The 24,119-nt window shown below is 30.3% G+C and overlaps 4 protein-coding genes across 5 annotated transcripts; 2 read left to right on the plus strand and 2 right to left on the minus strand.

Annotated features, from left to right (window-relative positions):
* Positions 1 to 396: 396 nt before the first annotated feature.
* Positions 397 to 2,555, minus strand: LOC122635242 (histone chaperone asf1). Its single transcript, XM_043825214.1, has 3 exons — positions 2,244 to 2,555; positions 1,837 to 1,952; positions 397 to 1,768 (listed from the first exon to the last, which is right to left on the minus strand). Exons 1-3 carry the CDS (start codon positions 2,350 to 2,352, stop codon positions 1,397 to 1,399), a joined length of 597 nt encoding a protein of 198 aa, XP_043681149.1. The 5' UTR covers positions 2,353 to 2,555; the 3' UTR covers positions 397 to 1,396.
* A 266-nt stretch (positions 2,556 to 2,821) lies between these two features.
* On the minus strand, positions 2,822 to 13,608 carry LOC122635188 (mucin-5AC). The gene is made up of 9 exons (XM_043825116.1): positions 13,468 to 13,608; positions 7,729 to 7,824; positions 7,098 to 7,253; positions 6,796 to 7,019; positions 6,563 to 6,727; positions 6,078 to 6,456; positions 5,822 to 5,972; positions 5,087 to 5,687; positions 2,822 to 4,997 (listed from the first exon to the last, which is right to left on the minus strand). Exons 2-9 carry the CDS (start codon positions 7,766 to 7,768, stop codon positions 3,864 to 3,866), a joined length of 2,850 nt encoding a protein of 949 aa, XP_043681051.1. The 5' UTR covers positions 7,769 to 7,824; positions 13,468 to 13,608; the 3' UTR covers positions 2,822 to 3,863.
* Positions 13,609 to 16,145: 2,537 nt separating this feature from the next.
* On the plus strand, positions 16,146 to 20,317 carry LOC122629127 (DNA repair protein complementing XP-C cells homolog). Of its 2 annotated transcripts, XM_043812194.1 has the most exons (5): positions 16,151 to 18,142; positions 18,242 to 18,447; positions 18,522 to 18,786; positions 18,863 to 19,031; positions 19,104 to 20,317. In XM_043812194.1, exons 1-5 carry the CDS (start codon positions 16,406 to 16,408, stop codon positions 19,466 to 19,468), a joined length of 2,742 nt encoding a protein of 913 aa, XP_043668129.1. In that variant the 5' UTR covers positions 16,151 to 16,405; the 3' UTR covers positions 19,469 to 20,317. The 2 variants fall into 2 exon arrangements, with proteins under 2 accessions (XP_043668138.1, XP_043668129.1); XM_043812203.1 differs by lacking the exon at positions 19,104 to 20,317 and having other exon boundaries at positions 16,146 to 18,142; positions 18,870 to 19,011.
* On the plus strand, positions 20,157 to 23,774 carry LOC122629191 (myotubularin-related protein 10-B). The gene is made up of 10 exons (XM_043812326.1): positions 20,157 to 20,448; positions 20,773 to 20,967; positions 21,056 to 21,211; positions 21,377 to 21,501; positions 21,589 to 21,741; positions 21,811 to 22,115; positions 22,221 to 22,367; positions 22,491 to 22,663; positions 22,731 to 22,901; positions 23,034 to 23,774. Exons 1-10 carry the CDS (start codon positions 20,377 to 20,379, stop codon positions 23,502 to 23,504), a joined length of 1,968 nt encoding a protein of 655 aa, XP_043668261.1. The 5' UTR covers positions 20,157 to 20,376; the 3' UTR covers positions 23,505 to 23,774.
* Positions 23,775 to 24,119: the final 345 nt, after the last annotated feature.

The raw sequence follows: 24,119 nt of genomic DNA on the forward strand, positions 1-24,119 counted from the left end.
GTACAATACAATTTTTATACATATCTTTTTTTAAACATTAGTTTTTAAGAATGATTATACTTGAATAATTTTGATGTAAAAGTATATGTTAGATTTTTTCTCGACATTTCTTTTCAATTAAATTACCAGCTTTCACTATAAAAATTGTAGTTTTTCCTACTAGCGTTTAGAACTTTGATGATGCAAGATCAAAGACTGCGCAGATGCATCATAGCTAATGTTCGTATTCATTCAAATGAAACTTGTCGACTATTTATCTATTTAATTATTATTTTTTAAGTTTTTTAGAATTTTTAGAGATAAATTCAAAAGTATCTACTAGATTGATTTGAAGGTCATTCGTGTGATGAATTTTCTACATTGTACGTATATGTAGGTAATTAAGAAAAAATATTATTCAAGTAGAAAACTTTTTATGTATTTTTCATCAACTTTTCGTAGTATATACACTAGTAAAATAGAAGTTTTAATATCCCAAGCTAGCGTAGCATCGGATTTTACAGTTAATATGGTGTAAAAGAAGTAATAGGTATTTCCAACAATACATTCTGGCTATCTCTAAAAGTTATACGTAACTTTATACAAATTTCATAAAATTTTTTAAATGCTATCAGCTTACATTTTGTTTGCAAATTGATTTAATATGTATATCAATGTTTTATTGGAAATTCCACTTTATTTCTTATAACTAAATAAAATGCTCAAGCACTGTGATAGACTTGTACTTATGATCGATATTTATAATGTACTACAAAAGTACATTGTTAAAAAATAAACCGATTGATCGAAAAACATTATTGAAGACAATAAATTTTTAAAAACAAATGTTATTTTAATTCTTATATATCCGATGTTACATCATAAATCCTAACAAAATATTTTTTCTTTTTTTTTTTTATTTCTTTTTCTTTTTTTTTTTTTTTTTTGAAAATAACTTCTATCTTATACAATATACAAGATTGTTTTTTTCGGTTCTCGAACTTTTTATCGTATTATTAAAATTAAATGAGATTATATGATCTACTTTTCAAATTTTACAAAATACTATAAATCAAAAACAAATCATTACACATAAATCATCAATGTCTAATTTAGCACGTAAGATTACATAGATCTATGAGAGCAAAAATTTCAAAAGAAATGTTTAAAATTTAACAATATAAGCATGATGCCAATGATTCAAGATATTACTGTATTTTACATAATATCATTTCACATCCGATAAGTACGCTCTTGATATTAACTGATGTTTCAAAAAAGTATTTTGTTTGCTTCTTAAATTATTTAAATATGTGAAGAGCTTTGTTCTTTTTTTTTTTCTTTTTCAGGTAGTACTCAGATATTTAAATAAGTCTGAGCAATAATCCAGTTATCTTATTAGTAGACAGAAATATGTTTACATCACTTCCATACTATTTTGTGCATTTTCTGTAAAACCTAATGTAGATGTTGGGGCATCTTGTGATGTTTCTTCTAAGTTTGGAGCCTCCATACCTTCCGGTACACTATTTTCTGTAGAACTTGCACCATCATCCCAATTAATTTTAAATCTTGTAACACGTGGTTTATCACCTAAGATATTTCTTTGCACTTTGTCAAACTGAGGTTGCGGTGGAGGATTTTCTCTAAGTTCAGGATCTGTATACTCGTTGTTTATAAAATAGCCAACACGCACAAACTCATGGCCCCTGTAGGAGCATGTTAAGAGCACTACTGTGACACCTAATGCGTCATTCACAGGAATTCTACTTACATCAGGAGGATCCGCCTAAACAAAAATTAATTAATAGATAGTATAATAATAATACAAATAAAACATTTATATATAACATTTACCTGAAAAACAAACATATGTCGTCCTTCTGGAATTGGTCCAACATATATGGTATCTAAGACTTGATCGAATTCTTCTGATTCTGCACTGCCAACGTAGATCATTTTCCATTCTAGATCTACAATAATATTATTGATATAAAACCTATTTTCAAGCCTCAAATATAAAAGTATGATATAGATTGTACAAAGATTCTGAACCAAGACATTGATACAGTAATCAAACTAGAAATTAATGTATTTTGTTAAACATGGAATTTGATAGTATACTTCAAAAAAGTATTGTCAAAATGAAGAAACTAACCTAACGTTATAAAGAAACATAGGTTGTAAGTATAATTATGTGAATTAATCGAGTCTAAGACGCGATATAAAAAATGTAAACATGTAAAATATCATGTAAATAATACCTTCTTTTAAATCTTCAATACATTCAAAGGTTACTTCGAATTGAAAAGGATTCAGAAACGGCGAAGGGTTGTCGAGAACCGCTACATTTGCTAGTTGTACCTTAGCCATCGTAGATTTTCTCAAAAGAATTAACAAACCAAAGTCTTGCTTATTGATTAGATTGTTTAATTAAAGATTAATAATATTGTTTAATCCTTCTTGATAGAACGAATTTCACCTTTGTTTCTAATGAAATTGCAAAACTGCACATGAAACTATAAACAATATCCACACATAGCCTTCGGTGGACTTTGGCGGCAAATAAGACGAAGTTATACTTCCGGTAATTAAATAACACCTGGAATTATAAATTCATTTTTTTCCCATAGAATGATAATAACGAGAAAAATGTAAATAAAAAGGAACAATTTTTTCTAAACATTTTTCATGAGATCTTCACCTTCTTTATTTTTTTTTTACTCATCAATATGATCCTTCTTGTGAATATTTTTTTTACATTTCCTGTATCTTTATCTTGCAAGTATAAGTATATGAAGTACATGAAAACAGCAGTTACGAAAGTAAAGAATAAATGACATATTTATGAAAATGTATTTATTTCATGTATCATATGTACATTCATGTTTTATATATAACCAAATTTCTTTGCTACACTTTCTTTTAAGAATATCTTTTCATGAAAGATGTCTTATATCGGGTATTATAGAATGCTCTAGAAATCAACCAATCCTGGATCATTTTTGTCGTACGTAGTAGAGCGTTGAAGGTTTACATTGGCTACTCAATATCAATTGATAGAACAATCTTAAAATCTCATTACGTTTGTATTACAAATTTTATTCACGCAATTAATTTAATCATTTGAATATATTAACAGAAATGCTGATGAAAAAATAATTATACTAAGAGGAAGATCGTAAGAGCTTTTAAAACTTTATTTACAAAATTCGTAATACATACATATAATAATACACGAGAGATAATATAATATATCTAATAACTTATTTACAAAAATTTGTTTTTCTGCCAACAGGTCATAAAATGGTATATGCGTGTTATTTAATTATACACGATTTCTCTTAATACCTGATATCGATAAGAAGAATGTTAAATCATTTCTTCGTTTTTGTACTCATCTGCAATATTTATCCATGATCTGGCTAATTCTTTTTTCATGATCGTTCTCTTTGTTCCTTCCTAGACCCATCTTCTTAATAATCTTCTTTTTAATTTCAATCAAATTTCATCAAACATATAAACATTTTGACAAATATTCGATATGGTTATGTTTGAAGAATAGTTAAATCGTTAAATTTACGACATAAAGATGCATTGTTTTTTCTCAAACAATACTAACGAATAAATGAGACAATATTTTCATACTAAATATGAAATGTTGGGCCAAGAGAAATTATTTGTTCGTAACTCGTTTATAATTCGTCCAATTTTCAGGAAGCTTATATTTTGTAGCACCTTTGTCTGAGGTAGTAGATGTATGCTAGTTGAAAAATTATGTAGATAAGTACTAGAAAAATTCTCATTCAGCATGCATCTACATAACCAAAGTGTAATTTAAGCTTCCTCCTGTGCAAGAATTCCATAGAACGAAACAAGGATTATTATCCTACGTAAGGGAAAGGAGGATAACCAACTGGTGGAGGATAATAACCAGGAAAAGCTGGAATGGTTGGTTGTAGAGGTATGGTACTCGTCACGTATGTCGTAAGTTCTGTCGGTACTACTTTAGTAGAGAACAATGTGGTGTATGCTGTTTTTGCTCCGAATGTTAGTTTGAGCACTCTTGAGTCCGAAACGGTCACTAAAGTTTGCGTGACGAGTGGTGCGCTTGTGACTGTAAATTGGGGTTGTTGTTGTGGGAAAAGTGGTACCTGAGGTATTGGAGGTGGAAGAACAGGCGGAATGGTAGATGTCGAGTATTCGTAGGATGTCCTTGGTACGGTAGCTACCGGCCTGGATAAGGTCGAATAATGCGTATTCCCGTTATTAACTATCGGTATTACGTGAGATTCGTAAACGGTTTCAAGTACTACGATGGGTCTCGAAGTCGTGATTACTTGCTGTTGAGGTTGCCCGAAATATTTGAGCAAAGCAAGTTGCTGCGCTTGCTCGAGAGAAAGTTGTGGTTCGGCTGAACTGGTAGTAGGCGTGTCTGATTTTACCTTTGTAGGTGTCACCGACCTGAAGAGATCTAATTCGGAATACACATCGCTACTAGGTGCTACGATTCTTTTAGGGATATCTTCGTCGTCTCTGTCCTCGTCACCGAAATCTAATTCCAAATGAAGCTCGCTTCCAGCCTCCTCCAGTTTCGAATTGAACTCATTCAATGTTTTACTAGGAATAAATTGATAAATTTCCATTGGTGGTAGAGTTTTCGTAGCAGTGACCGATCGAGCTATATTGTAGGTCTGAACGAGAGTCAACCTTGTGGTATTGCCATCGTGTATCACCGGTAACAAATGAGTTTTCAAGAGAGTTTGAGTAGTCGAAAATGTTTCCGTAAGCGTTTCTAATGGTGGTGTTACTTGACCAGGATCTAAAGATATCGCTGGAAGAGTAGCTACGGAAGAATCAAGTGGTAGACTCGTTTCGTAAGCCGCTCCTGTATTTGCCAAGATGTTCTCAGTCAGAGGTTCCGTCATTGGCAAAGTACTCGTAGGTTCAGGTACTGCAAACGACTTCTTCATTGTAGACGTAACCGTTATGTAACGTGTGTTTCGTAAAGTTCCCACCTAAAAGAAAAGAATATGATTTTAATGATATTTTGTATATCATGTCACATAATTAAATCATCATTTGTTTTTAATTAAATCGAGTTTACCTGGAACGTATAAGGAGATTTAATCGTAGCAATTTCAAAATAAACGTCATTGAGATTAGCGGCAGTTGAAATCTCAACATTAAGAGTTTCTATCGGTAAAGTTTGATCCGCCTGTATCTGATCCTGTACGCTAACGTTAGGTACATCTTCCGACTCGCTTGGATCGAGTTCTTCGTTGGATAATGACGTTTCTGGAGTTTTCCGTTGACCATTAGAAGTTATAGCTGTAGTTGTCGTTGTAACAACTCCAACAGAAGTAGTACTACTAGCTTTATCATCGCCTGGCGTTGATGCTTGTTCAGTTATAATCGTTTCGGTCGATAAACGTAAATCATCCTCATCGACTTGCTTGCGAATCGCGATTCTTGGTTTAGGAGTAGTTTTATATGACCATCGACCCTGAGTTCTTGGAAGTTTCAATTTAGGTAAAGGACTAGTTGACGTTATCTGTTGCTGTTGCTGTGGCTGTTGATTCTTTTGTTTATTGGTTTGCCTCGAGGAGGAATTTGCCTGATTGCTTGGTCTGAAGCTGGTACGACGACGGGTTGTTTGTGGTTCCTGTGTCGTGGTTGATGACTTCCCTTCGTTCTGAACACGATTTCTATAATATAAAATAAACGTGCTCAAGAGAAAGGTCTTGAGTTTCCCAATGATTGGAAAGATCTACGTAACGTGACATTTACAAAATAAATTTTATTATTCTCTAACGATCAATCGTATAATTTATTTATATACTTGTAATTTGGTCGTGCCGTGGTAGCGCGTTGTTTTGTAGATGTTCTCGGTTGAACCTCAACATTATCATAATCTTCTGAAGTTTTACTACGATATTTCGGACGGTTAGCGTTGGCACTCGAATGTCTTCGAGTTGTTCGTACGGAAGAACCTGTTATAAAAAAAAAAAAAAATGCATTTTATAGTTTTTCAACTCGTCCAAGGCAAGTTAGTAATTCTATCATTTATTTATACGTTTGTAATGGAGACAAACAACCTGCCGGTGCACTGAATAGAATTTCCAATGGCAAGGATGATTCTTCTTGTTGACTTGTCGGCGTAGGCTCCAACTGTGGCTTTAACTTTCCATGTTGTGGACCAATCGTCTTTAATATTCTGAGAGTATTCGATGGTCGTATTTTGCCCTCCAAATTCGAGGATGTCCCGACGATAATACGCGAGGAACTTTGTAAAACTTGCGCGTACTTTCCATTGATGTACGTGCCAATTACACTTGTCTCATGAACCGTCGTTAATCCGTCTTTAACAATCGTACCACCGAGCTTAGTTACCAGCCCAGTTGGATTCTCTTTTTCCCTTCGTGCCGCAGATCTTGGTTTCGAAGCGATTTTACTCGAAGGTTTCAAATTTATCAACTAAAATGTGTGATATCATATATACATACATATATAACAACTCAAAAGATTAATTATCAGAGAAAAGCAAATGGTAGAAATATGCTAATGAAGTAGAGGTATATACCTTGTACGTTTCATCGATGACTTCAGTTGGCTGTTTTGATAAATAGTCGTATTCAGGTTCAGCAAGATTATTTTTTACTCCTAGAATCTCCTCCTTTGATTGGACTTGAACGACGGAAGAAGTAACAGGATTTACCGTAGTGGCTTTTACAGGAGTATGCGAGCTCTACGATGTAATATTATTTTATGTTTTTAATAGTTCACATTAAGTTTCATTAAAATTGATTCGCTTACCACGTCACTTTTGATTATTTGTTTTTGTTTATCTTCGGATGAATTGATAATATTTTGCTGGACCACAGAATTGACTACAACTTTCGAGCTTTTCTGTGCTTGCTTTTTAGTTTCTCCTTGATTATTTGGCTTATGGGTTTTACTTGGTTGAATATCTGGAATAGGTTTTTTCTCGGCAGGTTTCGTTTGTATCGCTGGTCCAGTACTTTTCGTTTTTTCTCCCTCTACAAAGATCCATGATTGCAACAATAATGTCAAAGTTATGATAACTAATATAGCTAATTTACTATCGTAGTATTAACCTGGTGGAGAACTTTGAGGGCTGAATACCATAACTGTATTTCCAATCGTTGTTGTAAAATCCAAGAATCCGTAAACTGTCTGTGTCGTAAAATCATTCTTTACAGCTGCAGGATCCACCGAATTAACGCTATAAATTTGTCCTGAATAGACAAAAACTAAAAACGAACGAAAAATTTATGTATAAATATTTTTACATAATTTGTATTAGTAAGCTGATGAAATTTTTTGGAATGAAATAACATAAATAAATATATATATGTGTGTGTGTGTGTGTGTGTGTGTGTGTGTGTGTGATATATCATCTTAATATAAATTGATATAAAAAAAATCTTGTCTTGATAAAAAATACTTCAAAATGAAGACTTTTATCTACTGGAATTTTCTTTTTATTTTTGTTACGATAAATTACTTGTAATTTATAGAAAGAAATCTGTCGAACATTTGCATTTATTGGAGTAAGTAAATTTCTTTTCTTTTTTAAATTAAATTTCGGATTGAGTTATAAAATATTTATAACAAAAGTTGTTACAATTAATAAATTTCAACACGTTGTATATATAAATGTTATAAGAAAAATTGTAACGATTAACAAATGTTTATAAGAAAAAAAAGTATATTAATTATAGTTACCATAAGTGAAAACTGTGAATATTAGATGCCTCAGTTTCATTGTTTTTTTTTTCGTTTTTGTTTACGTCATCCGTATAAATATATTAATCGGCTAATCTAAAACATAAAATATTATTATCTAAAAAAAATAAGTAAAGTCTATTGTCATTAAAATTTGCTAAAGAATGAAATTCATCTTTGAAACTCGAAAAAAAGGATTTCTCTGTTTCGTCGCCTTCCTTGACCTTGAAAGTCGACGAAAATGACCGTATAACGGTGGCGATGGAATTTCATTTCTCATTGCTATTCAAATTTATCCTCGAGAGATAGCTCACTTTATAGCTAGCGATTAATATTCAAGCACGATTGAATGTAACGTGATACGAATTACGTTGACTATTATTATTGAGTCTAAAAATGCTATGGTTTAGCAGCTTCTTAATCGTCATTCATTAATCTAACACAAATCTAATTATGATAGTTTATCTGGTATAATTAGTTTTGGTCGACGTAATTTACAAATTTATAAAAAATATTTCCTTGTAGATCCTTGTAGATTCTCATGGGTCTTTTAGAAAGCTGGAGAAATCACACGTGCGATCAAAGACAGTTGGATCACGATAGATGTTAGTACTTAGAGATCTAGAGACTTCCCATGAATATACTAAAAATATACGGATTATTACGAGCGAAGTTCATTGACACCAGGAACGAATAGATTTCGAAGATTCCACGATATAACTTCGAAATACTAGAAAACCCTGAACTTAAAGTCATAATCCATAATTATACAGGAGTATTGCTTCATTCATTCCGGCTGTTCGAGTTTTGCCGAAGTCACGTGCAGAACGGATTGTCGCGTGCACGCGGAGACCACAAGGCAAAGTGAAAAGTAGCAAGATACATATTTAAATTAATGTTGTCGAGTTTAGATCGGACATCCGCGATAGTTCTTATCTAGATAAAATAATGACAATAATAATAATTCCTTTTAAATTGTATAATCAGGTATGTGCAATATTTTTTAATTATCTATTATATTTTTTAATTAATTAAACATATATGCAATATTATTTGCAATATTACCAATTATATAAAAAGCAGATACGACGTTGATTCGTAAATGTATATCGTTAAAGGATTACAACATTTAGTATTAAAACAAGATTATGATAATGTGTTTCCGCTTTAATATTTACTTAATAACTAACATAATATTTGTTTCCTAAGTATTTCTAAAAGAACATTAAAAGTTATCTGTTAAAATGTCAATTAAAATAAATAGTGTAATAATAGTAATAATAATAACACTATTGTTACATATATACTAATATATAATCGCATCGTGAAATTATCGAAGCAAGATAATAATAGATTAAATCGTTTATCAAGTTTTGTATGGAAATGATCGTGCGAATGATGTGTAGAAAAATTTTTATTGAAACTTTTTATCCACGCATATTACCGGGTCATGTGAATCCCATAACACAATTATCATCGCACAATTATCATCGCGCAAATACCATCGCGCAAGCATCGTCGCGCAATACTGAGGTTGCACCGGTAGGTATACATACGTACCTATGTATATCCCACGAAAGGCGAGACTACTCGTGAGAAAAAGCACGATAATACGTACATATCTATGTATATACGATGAAAACGTCAGAAACATGTTCGCTCTTACACGAGAGCGATAGGAATTTCTGCATATACGTATACGTTCTTGATCTCTGACTATACAGGATCATTCATTCAGGATCTATCGACGAAGAACGATTAATAGAGAAATATAAGAAAATGTAGCAGTAAGTTAAAATGCAAATTATGTATTTGTATAATATTTCTAACAAATTCACTTGATATTTACGATCATCTTCGTATTACGATTATGATCTATATAACCGGATATAAAACATCTATTTGAAAAAATGTAAGAATCAAGTGCATTAACGAAAGACGTCCTTGTTATCAGGATAACTGGATTGCTTCGAAGAAATGCCGGTTGGCGAACTTGCCAAACTGGATGAACCATCAGTATATGAAACTACACGTAATTATATTTATTATCATTAAAACGACTTTGAATTTATTGAAGCGTAACTTAACAAGGTAATGTACCAACTTCCTATCACGTTAGGATCACATTCCTTGAAAGCAAAGTTGAGAGTCGTTTGATCGTATCTTTCAATATGGTATAGGAAAGAGACACAATACACGCAAAAGTGCACTAAATACTTTTCTACGATCATGGTGTATAAAAGTATTGCAGTAGAGGGCCAGTGAACGTAACTTCGCACGGTCGAACGCACGATATCTCTCTGTAAAACGGGATTGCCATCATGGAATCGGTATCTTGTCTGCCGGTTTCCTTGCTGTATTTACCGGTACGAATGTTGGATGCGAATGCGCGCACGTGACGAACTCCAAGAGTGCTATAGGAGAGCGAACGTTCGTTAGGAATGTTGATTTAGCAATCGCGATAGTTATAGACCACCAAATGGACTTGCTCTAAGTATTGGAAGTTAAAACGGTAATGGAAAACTCGTTGGTGCAGAAAGAAACGAATATAGGTAATTCTTTTTTTTATTTTAATTTCTTCCTTTACTTTTACCGGAAATAAAATGGTAACACGTAGGTGTCCTTTCAAATATCTTGCTAGTAACAACAATTAGCTAGGAAAATCCAAATTTTATTCTTTGCAATTAAAGAAAATATAGTTTAAGAATAATATGGTTAATATTACGATATCCGAATAAGAAGTAGATGCGTGTTTATGTGAAAAAGGGATTAATTAACTTTAAGAAAGTGACCAGATATGTAGAAAAAAAAAAAATTTGGATACCATAAGTTTCATAATACCGACTTCATTTACGTAGAAAAATGCTCGGTTTCTCCTCGTTGCGTAGCTCGCAACGGGCTCACCGACTGTGTAATATAAAACGGACTAAGTCGATGGCTTAATCGTAATGATGAACAAGCTGAACTACAGTCTAGGATTGGTGGAAACTGATGTGTATATTGTGAGTCTCTATGTATACCTATATGTTTACATATATATACATAGGCGTCAATGCAAGGAGATGCACTTTCCCTTGGATTTTATCGGCCGTTCTGCTACACGGATGTGAGATCCTAATCTTGAGTAGACTTCAAATTCTACAATGACTCAAAAAGTATGTTTACTTCCTAGTAGAATTAAATAGTCGGAAATGTATTAGTTGGTCTTTGTTGTAGAACATTAGCAAGATAGGTAAAATCGTGTAACAACGAGCCAGTTAAATACTTTCCTATCAAAGCTCTTACAAAATACGATAGATCTCAACGCGAGACAGCAAAGAGATCGTGAATCGTGACCACCTGTAAAAGGGGGAATTTAGTGGTTACTAACAAGACAATACTCCTTATATAATGACTACTTGAATATTTGTGCGTGATACACTAAGCATTAAGAAAAAAGTATGAGAATAGAAAGCTGTGTGAATGAAGAGTACAATTGGTAGACGAGCGATTCCTGTAACGTGGCAGAAGATACAAATAATTAAATATCATATATGCATATAATATCAATGAACGGGCCAATAACCGAATTAGTTATTCTAATGTTCTCTATTGATAGAATGAATAATAGTTTATAGATAAAATACATTCTTGTAAAGATATATCTTAATAGTATATATCTTTCGTCACGTCGATTTAGTATACCTGCATAAATTACGAATACATTTACAGAATTACCTATGGCCTTGTTCAAATAGTTATTAGAGGCTCGAAGAAATACATGAATATATATTTTATATATCCGGTTTCAGATGATACGGTGGATTATAGAGAGTCAACTCTCGATGTGGTAAATGTGGATGATTCACTTTCTCTGATACAGTTAGAGGATTGAAATTACACACCTTACAAGCTGGAAAGGAGGATGCAAAACTATATGATTTTATTTACTTTCCTGATCGCTATTGATTTTTTTTAATAAAAAAGAAAAAAAAAAAAAATGATGTATCATACTTCAACTTCAGGCGAGAGAAAAAAATGATGGAGAAAAGGGGACGGAACTATTTAAAAAAAACGAACTAAACTTTAAAGGATCCTTTCAAGTTCTAAGGATCACATGGGTAGCCAAACTCGATATTCTCCAAGGCTCGCAAGAAAAAAGAAACAAAAAAAAAAAAAAGAACGATGGCCGATAATGAAACTAAGTTTCTTTTTATTCATCCAGACTACCACTCCTCTCTCAGGGTCGACAGCTTTTCGAGTGTGAAAGTAATGTGCATCGCTTGCTTCTCCTTTATCGGAAAATTTCCGCATATTCTGGATACGTTACCGGTTCAGACAAGAAGATTTAATAGTAGTCCATTGAACCTGATTATATTAAAAAATTCTTTAAAATATTTGTTTCGTCTCACGATACTAACGCAATTATAATGGCGAAATTTATAAACGTTATTCAATTCAACCCATTCGTTGCTAAATCTCTTTGTCCTTGAAGACTTATCAATCTTGGAACATCAATAATGAATAACACAATAATTGATCATACATATTTTGGGACATAGAAATCTATATTCTTTATTCTTTTAAATCTACTATTATTGTACTACTTTCATATCAATAAAAATGCTAATTCAAAAAGAACTTTCCAACGACTCAAAAACATTTCATTACGATAAGAGACCGCAAGAGATTTATTCGTTACGTTTTTGTTTCGAAAAGAAACTTAACCGAATCATCGAATATGATTGCAACAAAACGTCACTTTCATAAGATCCTTTCGTTCGCACGTTATTCTCGGTCACGTGCATAACCGATCACTATTTAAGAGACGTGAGTTAGGTGTGTCGCATATAAGGTACACCACCACCCCCTTTCTTTCAGAGTAGCCAAGAAAAAATGTACGTCATTGAATATGAAATGTTTAGGCGAGAGATTTCTTTTCTACGTATTTTACGTGCTTAGAATATTTCATGTCTTTTACTATTGTTTTGTAACAAGTATGAATTGAAAATGTAAAAGAGGTTAATCATCAATGATCTACGTAGGTGATATACGATTACTTTATGTTAAAAGAGAAAGAAGAAGACGTGTTCTCAAATCTCTGCATAACAAAACTGGGTTAGTGGGACGAAAATAGGGCCCAAAAGCAACTACGATTCGAACGATGCGTCTGGACCACGCGAAAGTTGCTTCCTTTGAAAAGACTTTCTTCTTCAACGATTCTGAAGTAACAGAGACTTGACATTAAGCGCAATCATGATTAAAGATTCTAAACGTATTCAAGATTTTGATTGAATACTAACAAGTTTAATCCTTTAGCATTATAAAACATTGTGGTGATTTTTCGTTTACTGAATTTCTAATTAGAGAACATAGCATAAAATCTTTGCATGACACATATGATGGAGTATATATAGATACAATTCATTATCATTATTATAGATCATCGAAAATATAGACTATTCTGATATCTTACAGATTTACACGTGCAATATACGTAATATACATAGAAATTATTCTTATTTACATTAGACAAAATGACAAAATATTTTTGATAATGATATATATTTAAAAATAATTTAAATACAATTTCTTTTATTAATAAATCTTTCAAAGACCATTGACTAAAGAGACATTATAATAACAAAACTATAAGTTGACATTATAATAACAAAACAAAATTCAAACAGTTTGGTGGGGTAAAAGATATATAAAAACTTTTGGTAAATAAAGATCAGATTGAATTTAATGTGTACCTACCCAACGTTGCTGGTGTACGATCTCAGGGTGGTAGCGTGAGACGAATTCAAGTCGAAGTAAACTCACAAAGATAATTCGATGTTGTCGCGATTCACAGCACTCGACATTCTTTAGAGCTTGCCTTGGAGTGACTGGATGGTAAGGCGGTTTCCCTCTCTTCACTCGCCGCCGGCTTCTTTACATTCTACTCCAGCCCCGATCATGGCTTTCACTTCATGCAGCTAAGAAACGGCGAACGGTGATCGTACGACAACGATTTACAGCGTCTCCGTACTGGTCCAGTCTTCGCAAGAAACGAATAAACATATACAACTTGTTTCACGATTATTGCAATCTTTCAAAGAAATAGATACCAATTTCAATTCAATCCAATCGATTGAGAACGAGAATAAACTTCTTCGATATCTTCAAAGGGTTGCTTTGCTCTTACAGAATCCCTAGTATTTATCAGAATCGTGCGTTTCTGTAATACGAAACAAGGTAATCATTAAAGAGTACATAGTCGTTTTGAAAAAGAAAAAAACATAAAAGAAGACGATTTACCGATCAACTTTGCTGATTCAGCTTTACCAATAGATCATGCTCAAGTGATTTGGTTTCAGTGAAGATAGGTAATTATAACTCTTCCGTCGTATAACTTTCTCAAACTATATTCCTGGAAAGATAGAGCAGAGATAAAGCATCTCATAATCGTACAATTTGTACCAATGGCTGACTCCTCTAATAATGAATTGTTTTGAAAAATTAGGCACCTATTTGTCCAGGATTAAGACAATACGAAGATAAAGATCAATCATTAGGATCGAATTTCATTAAAATAATAAGTCTTGCATGATTTTACTATAGGTATTATGTTATGATTGAAATTTATATTTTTGATTTGACGACGAAAAGGTTAAAAGTAATCTTGTTAAAATAAAATCGGAAGGGAACTAACTATTCGTATCTTTATCATCATTTCGTAATTTCACTTTTACTAGTTCTCAGTTAATCAGTCTATTGCGCTGAATAAGGAGATTGAAGGAGTACTGGTAAAAGTGAAAATACAAGGAGCGACAAGAGTTAGCAGAAAGTGTGGAGAAAGAAAAAGAGAAAGAGAGAGTTGGAGGAGATGAAGGAAACAGAGAAATCAAAATGAAGATAAGAAAAGGAAAAGAAAATACGAAATCTTACGAATATATAAATAAATATGAATACCATTCTAATTAATTAAGTTTCTATCGAATTCATCTTTTATTTATTTGTTTTTTTTTTATTTTTTTATTTTTTTTTTTAATGGTTTTTACTTATTATCCATAACCATTAATACTGTATTTACGTATGGTAAATATGTGTATGTATATAAGTGTGTGTACACATACACACGTGTATATGTATATATATAAGGATATACATGTATACATATGTTCAAAGTATCATATTGCGGCCATGACAGTAATTACATAGCTTGTCTTCGCTCGTATCAATTGTTTCCCTGCGCGCAAATTGGTTTACCATATCTAGGCATGATTGTAAGTAGAAAGATGAGATTCTATCTAGCACGATATTCCTCCTCTTGCGCTTTGTTCCTGAAAGTACTGTTATTTCGTAAGTCGTAACTTGTCTTGAAATGTATAAATCCTTGAATACAAGTACATTGTAGATCTATGCTGAAAATTCTTATTGTAACTTTCATATATATATATATATATATATATATATATATATATAAGTTTTTTATGTGTATAATTTTTAAATCAAGAATCTATTAATATATAGACCATCAATTTTTTATCAAGATTTTTTTATGTATAGTATCACTGTTGATGATTATCGATTTAATACGTCATTATTCGCAATAACGTTTTCCTTACTTTCATATTTTATAGACTAACATTACTTTCTTTTGTACCCTTGTAGTGTATTATGTCTTTTAAGAGAATAACGAATCTTCTCACAAATTAATATCTTTTATTAAACGGCCTCTTATGAAACTCTTTTTTTTGGCCGATTAAAAATAAATAAATCAAATAATGACTTCATTGCTGACGGCGTGGATGAATACATATACATACATATACACACATACATATACACGTATACACGTATACGTCGACACAATAAGCATTTCCAACGATCATACTTAAAAAAAAAAAAACCATATTTGAACAGGTCCTTCCTATCAATTCTTTTGATTACCTCACGTCTATATAAAGTATCTAAAATTGTCACTAAGATGTATAAATATACATAGATTATCTATTATTAATTACAATGGAGAGAATGATTGTGTGAAACATAATTTCAGTGAATATATAAAATAAAATTTATATAGATATAGAAAAAAAATCTACTTTTATATCTTCTTACCTATTCTATAAATATTAATAGTCTTGATTTGTGTATTTTATATAAAAATTCGTAATATTTTTTCATTTATCCTAAAAATGAGTTAAACATTTTGAGACCAAAAAGATTCGTTAAGAAAAGGATTAATCAATTCTTATGTTATTTTCGATCCCGCCATTTCGATCGTTGACTTTACAAGACGGTAGACTACGTGTTTCGAATTCGCACAAAATTCGCTTATAGATGGCATTATACGAAGCGTAGAAAGAATTTAACTCGACCAATAAACGCGAAGTATACAAAGCAAGAAAATAGTTCATATTTTAAATGTTATTTTACATTCATTGTTGCATGTATATGCATGATTTCAGTAATTTATGTTCATCGAATAAAAATACAAAATATTGTTTACTTTATTTATCTTATCATACTGTTCTAGATTCTTTTATGTGTACATATATATATATTTTAGCTTAGAAGATCCGTATATAGGGAAATTTTATACACTCGTCTATGCAACCGAAAAAGTATATTATGCTCATTTTCTACATTACAAAAATTCGGATTAACAAAGATGTTATTTCGGGATTTGTAAACGTTTGCGTCCAAAATGAATAATCAACCGGACGATAACAGTTCGGAGAGTGAAAGCGAGTTTTTTGTTTCTCCAAATGAAATTGATTTGGACTCGAGTTTTTTTGAAAAGAAGGAGAAAAAAAGTTGCGTAACATTACGCAAAGCCAGAACTTATGAAAATTCTGATGATAGTGATGAATTTAACAATGTCAATGATAGCAATTCTGTTGAATTATTTAGTCAGGTATTAAAAAATTTGGAGAACACCCAAGCAATCTGTTCGCAGAATGAAAATGCTGAAAAGCTCGAGACTGTAACTGATGCGTTAACAAAGCAAAACAAATCAAAGGTAGTACATGCTGAGAAAGAAAAAATTCATCTTTCTCAACATGTACATGAACTTTTATTCGAAGGAGAAGGAAAAACGTTTGAATCCGATGGTAATGAAAACTACAGTGAAGATGAAAACCCAAATGAAGCATCAAGTTCTACCAATTATACTACTCCAAAAGAAGGAGTTAAAATAACATTGCCTGGTACTGGTATAATATTAAAGAAAAAGAGACATGGCCCAGACTTAAACACTATTATTGAAAACCGAATTAATCAAAGGTTGAGAGCTAATCAAATATTGATACACAAAGTAGGAATCCTCTGTTGGCTTGCACATGGATTTCATGTGAATAAAGTGATAAATGATGCGGAAATAATGTCCGCATCATTGTCACTAATTCCAGTAGAAAATTTGCCAAAAAAGAGATCAGATCTAAAGTATCTAGAAAAATTTGTTGTATGGTTTAAAAAAAAATTTGTATGTAAGAACAAAGAAGAAAAAGAAGAAAGTATAACAAAAGAAATGTTCTTGAAAAGATTGCAAGAAAAAGAAGTTTTAAATTATAAAGAATTAGTATTCTTATGCATAGCATTGTTGAGGGCAATGGGATTAAATTGTCGTTTGATTATATCTCTTCATCCTCCACCTTTAAAATTGCAACGGAATCAATTATTTAAAGTCAATCCAAAAGAAGAAAAAGATAAAGAAAAAAAGAAATCTGATAAACCTACGAAAAAAGAAGAGGAAAATAAAAAGGAGAAAAAGACATCTACACAGCATAAAGTTGTCCTAAAGAATAATGAGACTGCCAGGAAAAATGCTCAATTGGATGCAAGAAAAAGAGCTGCAGAAATTTTAAATGAAAGATCAACACGGAGCAAAAGTGCAAAAAATAAAAAAACAAATACTTCTAATGAAACTATAGATACAAATAATATAAAAGAGACAAAAAATTCTAATAGTAAACAAAACGAAACACAAAAATCAATAAACACTGATAAAACAATAAGCAATACTGTATCCAAGCAATTAAAATTACGAAAGCAAATGAAAACCTCAAGTGAAAATAATTCTTTAGAATCTACGTCAAAAAGAAAAGAGAATGTTACTACACGCTCATCAAGTAACAGACAAAAGAACAAAACTGTAGAAGAAGATTCTCTTGAGGAACTAGATGATAGTTCTGAAAATAATGAATCTGAAGAAGAGTTACCTCGTCTAAAAAAACGGAATATTTCCAAAACTAAGAATGATGTAAAATTAATAGTAAAGAAACAAAAAAAAATTAATAAATTATCCTCAGATGATGAAGTAAGTGATCTTAACAATGCTAAGAACTATAAAAACTTTTGGCTTGAAATATATTTGGAGTCAGAAGAAAATTGGATTAGTGTAAATATAATGGATGAAAAAGTACATTGTGTGGAAGAGTTATATGTGAGTAGATATATAAGTATACTTATACTTTATAATATATTATTTATACATGTACAAACAATATTATACAATTAATAATGATAAATTATTTTAACTAAGAAAGCAGCTAGCAGTCCTGTATTATATGTTATCGCTTGGAATATTGATGGAACATTAAAAGATGTTACAAGACGTTATTGTCCTCATTGGCTTACTGTTACACGTAAACAACGCATTGATGAAGATTGGTTCAGTGATACATTGCGGTTTTGGAAAGAGAAAAAATCAACAATATCAACAGCAGAGGATAAATTATTAGCACAGAAGTATATATTTTTATTTCAAGCATATTGATGATGTGCTATAAAATGCAATGAATTATTATTCTTTTCTTTTATAGGGAATTAGAACAACCTTTACCTAAAACAATTGGCGAATGTAAAAACCATCCTCTCTATGTACTTACCAGACATTTACTTAAATACGAAGCCTTGTATCCTCCTGATTGTGTGCCATTAGGTTATTTACAGAATGGCGAAGCAATTTATTCTCGCCATTGTCTACATGTACTTTCCTCTAGGGAAACATGGATAAAAAAGGCTCGAGTAGTTAAACCTAATCAAGAACCTTATAAAATCGTAAAAGCTCTTCCGAAATATGATAAGGTACATTCATTAAAAATAAAAAAACTATAAATTAAAACAGAATATGGACTCATACAGAATGAGATCATGTATATAGCTTTCAGGAGTAAAATTAGTAGATAGAGCTTTAGAATTATTTGGTGAATGGCAAACTACTGAGTACATTCCACCAGAAGCTAAAGATGGAATTGTTCCTCGAAATGAATATGGAAATGTAGATCTATTTAAAAAATCGATGCTCCCAAAAGGAACTGTATATATAGATCGTAAGTAGTTATTATCATTAAAATAATATTTAAAAGTATGATGGCATTAAAATAATAAATAAATTTTTATAGTTCCAGGATTAAATCGAATTGCACGAAAATTGAATATTGATTGTGCATCTGCAGTTATTGGTTTTAAATTTGGATCTATGGGAGCTGTGCCAGCTTTCGAAGGTTTTGTAGTCTGCACAGAATATGAAGATATTTTGAGAGAAGCATGGGAAACAGAACAAATTGAAGCAGCGAAACGTGCTCGTGAAAAACGTTATAAACGAATTTATGGGAATTGGAAAAGATTGATTGATGGTATGCGCATTAAAGAAAAATTAGCTGGAAAATATAAATTTGAAAGTGAAAAAAAATCTCTAACAATGATTAAACGTACAAAGCAAAAAATAACCGATGTAAAACGTCAGAAAATGGAAGATTTTTCATAATTATAAAATAAGCAACTCTTACAGTAATATTATATCATAAAAAGTTTCTCAAATTTCTTAAATTGTATCATTTCTTTCTTTTCTTTTATGAAAGAATTGTATACAATATAAGAAGTTCCATATTTATATTTTTATATATATAATTAATAGCACTGATATACAAGAAATTTTATTTGTAAAATAATATACTCCATTAATCTTTAAAATTCTCCGATATTACAATATTTCATTGTAAAGAGATTTTTTTGTTTTATAGAATAAAATATAATAGTGAAAATTAGAATGTAAATAAATCGCACGAATAATTAATTCTTCATCAGCATATTTATCTCTGTTCATAATTTTACTATGAAAATAATATTAATAAACAATCACATTTATATGAACAAAAAAATTTAAAAGATACTGTAATCGATCAATAATAAGCAATATAATTCATTGTAAAGGCCATACGATAACGCATATATAATTTATTTCGTTCGTATAAGTTTTTTTTCTTTTTTTTTTTTTTTTTTCGAAATATTAAAAATTTACTTAGAAGAATATTTCCCTCTGGTGGAGTTTTCTGTCGACAGACGACAACTCTGCCATCTGGTAGTAACATATACTAAATAAATATTATTTTATCAATGATTTATCTAAAGTATATTTGATCTATGCTATAAAACTTTAGAAATTTAACATATATTATGGTACATATATTATGTCTGTATTGTCTCATGTCATCTTTTGCATCTAAGATTGAAATCTGTAATTATGATCCACAATAAACAGACACATCAATTATACAATGCAACACTATTAAAATTGAGAAAAATGAAATAAATGAATAAAAGAAACACTGAAAAATTTGTGTTTCGATGTTTAACCAAAACTGATCTTCCTTTTCTAAATCGACATCATTTTAAATGTCAGTCATGGAAAGTAAAAGTTGCAACAATTTTGTAAGCTATGTGGGAATCGAAGAACTTGAAATGCAGGTATTTTACTACATAAAAAAAATTAAACAATTTATATAGTTCATATTATGATTTAGCCATATTTTTTTGTACATATTTTTTTTTTTATATAATATCTAATTGTCACGTAAAAAATAAATATATATACGTACCATGATTGCATATTAATTATGGAATTAACATATCTTTGTATGTTTATCTTTTAATTTTGACTTTCAAACATCTGGAACATATAATTTAAAAACTAATGAAGTGTAAAAAATCGTTTAACATTAACTATAATATTTATTTAATATGATCAGTAATATGAAAAAAATATTTATCACTTATTTTATATCTGTGCAGCAAATAGATTCTAGTCAACGTAATTCATTGATTGAAAACAATTTAAAACTCTTGCGAGGAGAAGTTCTCGTTGCTAAAGCACAAAATGTTTTAATGTTTTTACCGGTTGGTGATTTAAAACAAGGAACTTCTGGCATACTTTCTGTTACTAATTTCAAGCTCTCTTTTATTACAACTGATGATTCAAATGGAGAGGTAACTTTGTTATATTTTTTTATTTCTTAAATCAAAATATTTACACTTAAAAAATATATACATGTATAAACAATATCTAAATTTATAGGATAATAATCATCAACAAAATCATTTATATGGGTATACAGATACATGCCTGACAAATATTGATGAAATTTACTTAATAGTAGGTGATAAAAAGAAAAAACTTCTTCCAGGAAATTTAGTACCGTCCAAAGTAAAAGCAATATTTATTACTTGTAAGGTAAATGTTTAATGCAATCTTTTGAATCAACAGCAAATTAATATTAAAAATTTAGACACAAAAGATTAAATTTTATAATTGTAATTATAATGCAGTATGGATTATTTTTATTAAAATTTCTTTAGCCTTGGTTAATACTTATTGAAAATATATACTGTGTCTTAGAATTTGAGGACATGGTCATTTTCCTTCAAATTTTCACCTCTTGGGCATGGAAAAAATATCTTAAATGCCTTGTTACATCATGCATTTCCTAGCAGACATCATTTGTTGTTTGCCTATGATTACACGTTAGTATTAGTATTTATCATAGTCCTTCTACTTACATAATCTACAATAAACTATAATAATTTATAATAAACAATTTTATATTTTAGTGAACCATATTACAGCAGTCTTGATAAAGGTATCAGATTATTTAGAAATATATCTGATTGGCAAAATGAATTTGAACGTATATTAAGTAGTGAGAAAGCAGGTCAAGGATGGAGATTGTCAACTGTTAATATAAAATTTCAGTTATGTTCCAGGTTGGTTAATATTAATTACTTAGTTAATATTAAAAAGTAATGTATTTTACAGAGTATAATTATTTACAGTTTGCCACAATATATCATTGTACCAGCATCTTTAACCAATAGTCAACTAACAGATGCTGCAAAATATTTTCAAGGCAATAGATTACCGGTTTGGGCATGGTCAAATCAACATGGTGCAGCATTAGTAAAAATACCTGAATTATTACCAACAATTACTGAAAGGATACAAGAAAACATAATGTTAGAAAATATCAGAAAAAGTCATCCTCATAAATTGCCACCTATTGTAATTGAACTAAGTAAAGATATTAGTGTGAAATCAATAGCTGTAGGTTTCTCAAAATTTTACAGTTTGTGTTCTCCAGGTTAGCATTACTGAAATTAGCATTATTCAAAGTATAATTTTTTAATAATTTTAAGAAATATAAATGTGATTGGAGAGTATTCATAATTGATCTGGTTTCTTTCAGAAAATATTAGACAACTTTGGATACAAGATAATAATTTCTATTCGTTATTAGAAAGTACAAAATGGCTTAAGTATGTATCATATTGTCTAGAAAAAACAGTTACAGCTTGTGAAAATCTTAATTCAGGATATTCAGTAGTTTTACAAGGTATATATGAATTAAGAGACTACTATCACTTGTTATTTGCATTTATCATAAGTTTAATTACCAAACAATATAAATCCATATTGTTTTATTAGGAAAAGAAAAATTAATTATTATATATTTTAGAAGGAGAAGCTAGAGATTTGTGTTGTGTTATATCAAGTTTAATACAGTTATTACTTGATCCACATTTTCAAACTATCGTTGGCTTTCAATCTCTGATACAAAAAGAATGGGTTGCTAGTGGACATCCTTTTTGCGATCGTTTAGGGCATATGATGAAACCAAACTCTGAAAAGGTATATAAATATTTCTGTATGTCCACTACTATTTTTTAATTTAATTCAATTTGCTAAATATTTTTAGTCTCCATTATTTCTTCTTTTCCTTGACTGTGTTTGGCAACTATGTCAACAATTTCCAGCAGAGTTCGAATTTACTGAGACATATTTAACAACATTATGGGATGCAGCTCATGTGTCAATTTTTGACACTTTCATTTTCAATTGTGAAAAAGATCGTACGATGGCAGCTACGGTAATATTTCGTATTTAAAGTGTAGTTAATTATAGTTTTAGCTTTATTTTTGTAAATTATTATTTTATCATTTTTTTAGATTATTATTGAAATTTTAATGTATGGAATAATATTTTCATGATATACTTTTAGGATCCAAATACACCACTTATATTACGTAGTGTTTGGGACTGGAGAGAACAATTTAATGATCAAGATATCTTATTATTTTATAACCCTTTATTTAATGCTTATGGAAAAACTTTAACAGAAAAGACGATCGTGAAACCATTGTACAGTATCTCTAATTTAGAACTTTGGAGCCAGTGTTATTTCCGTTGGATACCCCCGCTCGTTATTCATAATGGTGGTGGAAGCCACATAGATCTTTATACCAGATTACTTCGGAATGATATAAATCAATTAAGACTAAGTATAGATAGGAGTTGTGGATCACCAATTGATAAAATAGGTAGTTATTTACTTCAGATGAATATTGACAGCTTTTATCCATTTAGTAGTAAAAGATCTGGGAATACTGTTAGTACTCCTATCATAAGTAGTACAATACTTGCAACTGAAAGTTTATTGGATGCTCAATCCTTGATAACTGTACCTGATTGACTGTTCGCAATGTATATATATCTTACGTATGTAGGTATAAATAGATTTACAGATTTATATCATCCCTTTTATAGTCAATTGTACAGTATCTTGTTAAAACATGTTACAAAATATATCAAAAAGATTTAGAAATAAGTATCTTGAAAATTAATCATAGTTATGTACATAACTTTGTGTAGCTGTTTTTATAGAAACAATCGTAAAAATATCAATTTTTTTAGTAATATAAAAAAAATGTAATGAAACATAATATATAAACACTGAATAATTTCTATTTTTTTTTTTTTTTATTTATTTAATTTCTTTACCTACTAATTTATTTAATTTCATCATAAAGGAATAGTTTCAAATTGAAATCATTACGTTATATAGCATACTTTATTTAATCAAAGAACAATAGATTCAGTCATAAAGATTACAAAATTTTTAAATATAAACTTATGATATAATAATATTACAAGAATTTTTAAATTCAGATCAAAGATAAGTAGAGCTCATATTTGTAATAGATATTCAATTATATTGAATAATATCCAATATAAAATAAATGTTATCGTTATCAGAAAATAACATTCATTTTTTTAATACATCGTGCATAGACAGGCTTTTGAAACT

The sequence above is a fragment of the Vespula pensylvanica genome, chromosome 1 (genome assembly GCF_014466175.1).
Source record: "Vespula pensylvanica isolate Volc-1 chromosome 1, ASM1446617v1, whole genome shotgun sequence".
Lineage (NCBI taxonomy): Eukaryota > Metazoa > Arthropoda > Insecta > Hymenoptera > Vespidae > Vespula > Vespula pensylvanica.

Coding starts and splice junctions, on each gene's coding strand:
- LOC122635242 (XM_043825214.1), bottom strand. CDS start 2,352: ATGGCTAAGGTACAACTAGCAAATGTAGCGGTTCTCGACAACCCTTCG. Junction 1,953..2,243: donor TATTGAAGATTTAAAAGAAG/GTATTATTTACA, acceptor ATATTATTGTAG/ATCTAGAATGGAAAATGATC. Junction 1,769..1,836: donor GACATATGTTTGTTTTTCAG/GTAAATGTTATA, acceptor ATTTTTGTTTAG/GCGGATCCTCCTGATGTAAG.
- LOC122635188 (XM_043825116.1), bottom strand. CDS start 7,768: ATGAAACTGAGGCATCTAATATTCACAGTTTTCACTTATG. Junction 5,973..6,077: donor TCTATTCAGTGCACCGGCAG/GTTGTTTGTCTC, acceptor TTTTTATAACAG/GTTCTTCCGTACGAACAACT. Junction 4,998..5,086: donor AATCTCCTTATACGTTCCAG/GTAAACTCGATT, acceptor CTTTTCTTTTAG/GTGGGAACTTTACGAAACAC.
- LOC122629127 (XM_043812194.1), top strand. CDS start 16,406: ATGAATAATCAACCGGACGATAACAGTTCGGAGAGTGAAAGCGAGTTT. Junction 18,787..18,862: donor CTCTTCCGAAATATGATAAG/GTACATTCATTA, acceptor TCATGTATATAG/CTTTCAGGAGTAAAATTAGT. Junction 19,032..19,103: donor AGGAACTGTATATATAGATC/GTAAGTAGTTAT, acceptor AAATTTTTATAG/TTCCAGGATTAAATCGAATT.
- LOC122629191 (XM_043812326.1), top strand. CDS start 20,377: ATGTCAGTCATGGAAAGTAAAAGTTGCAACAATTTTGTAAGCTATGTG. Junction 22,116..22,220: donor TTACAGTTTGTGTTCTCCAG/GTTAGCATTACT, acceptor GGTTTCTTTCAG/AAAATATTAGACAACTTTGG. Junction 22,664..22,730: donor TGAAACCAAACTCTGAAAAG/GTATATAAATAT, acceptor AAATATTTTTAG/TCTCCATTATTTCTTCTTTT.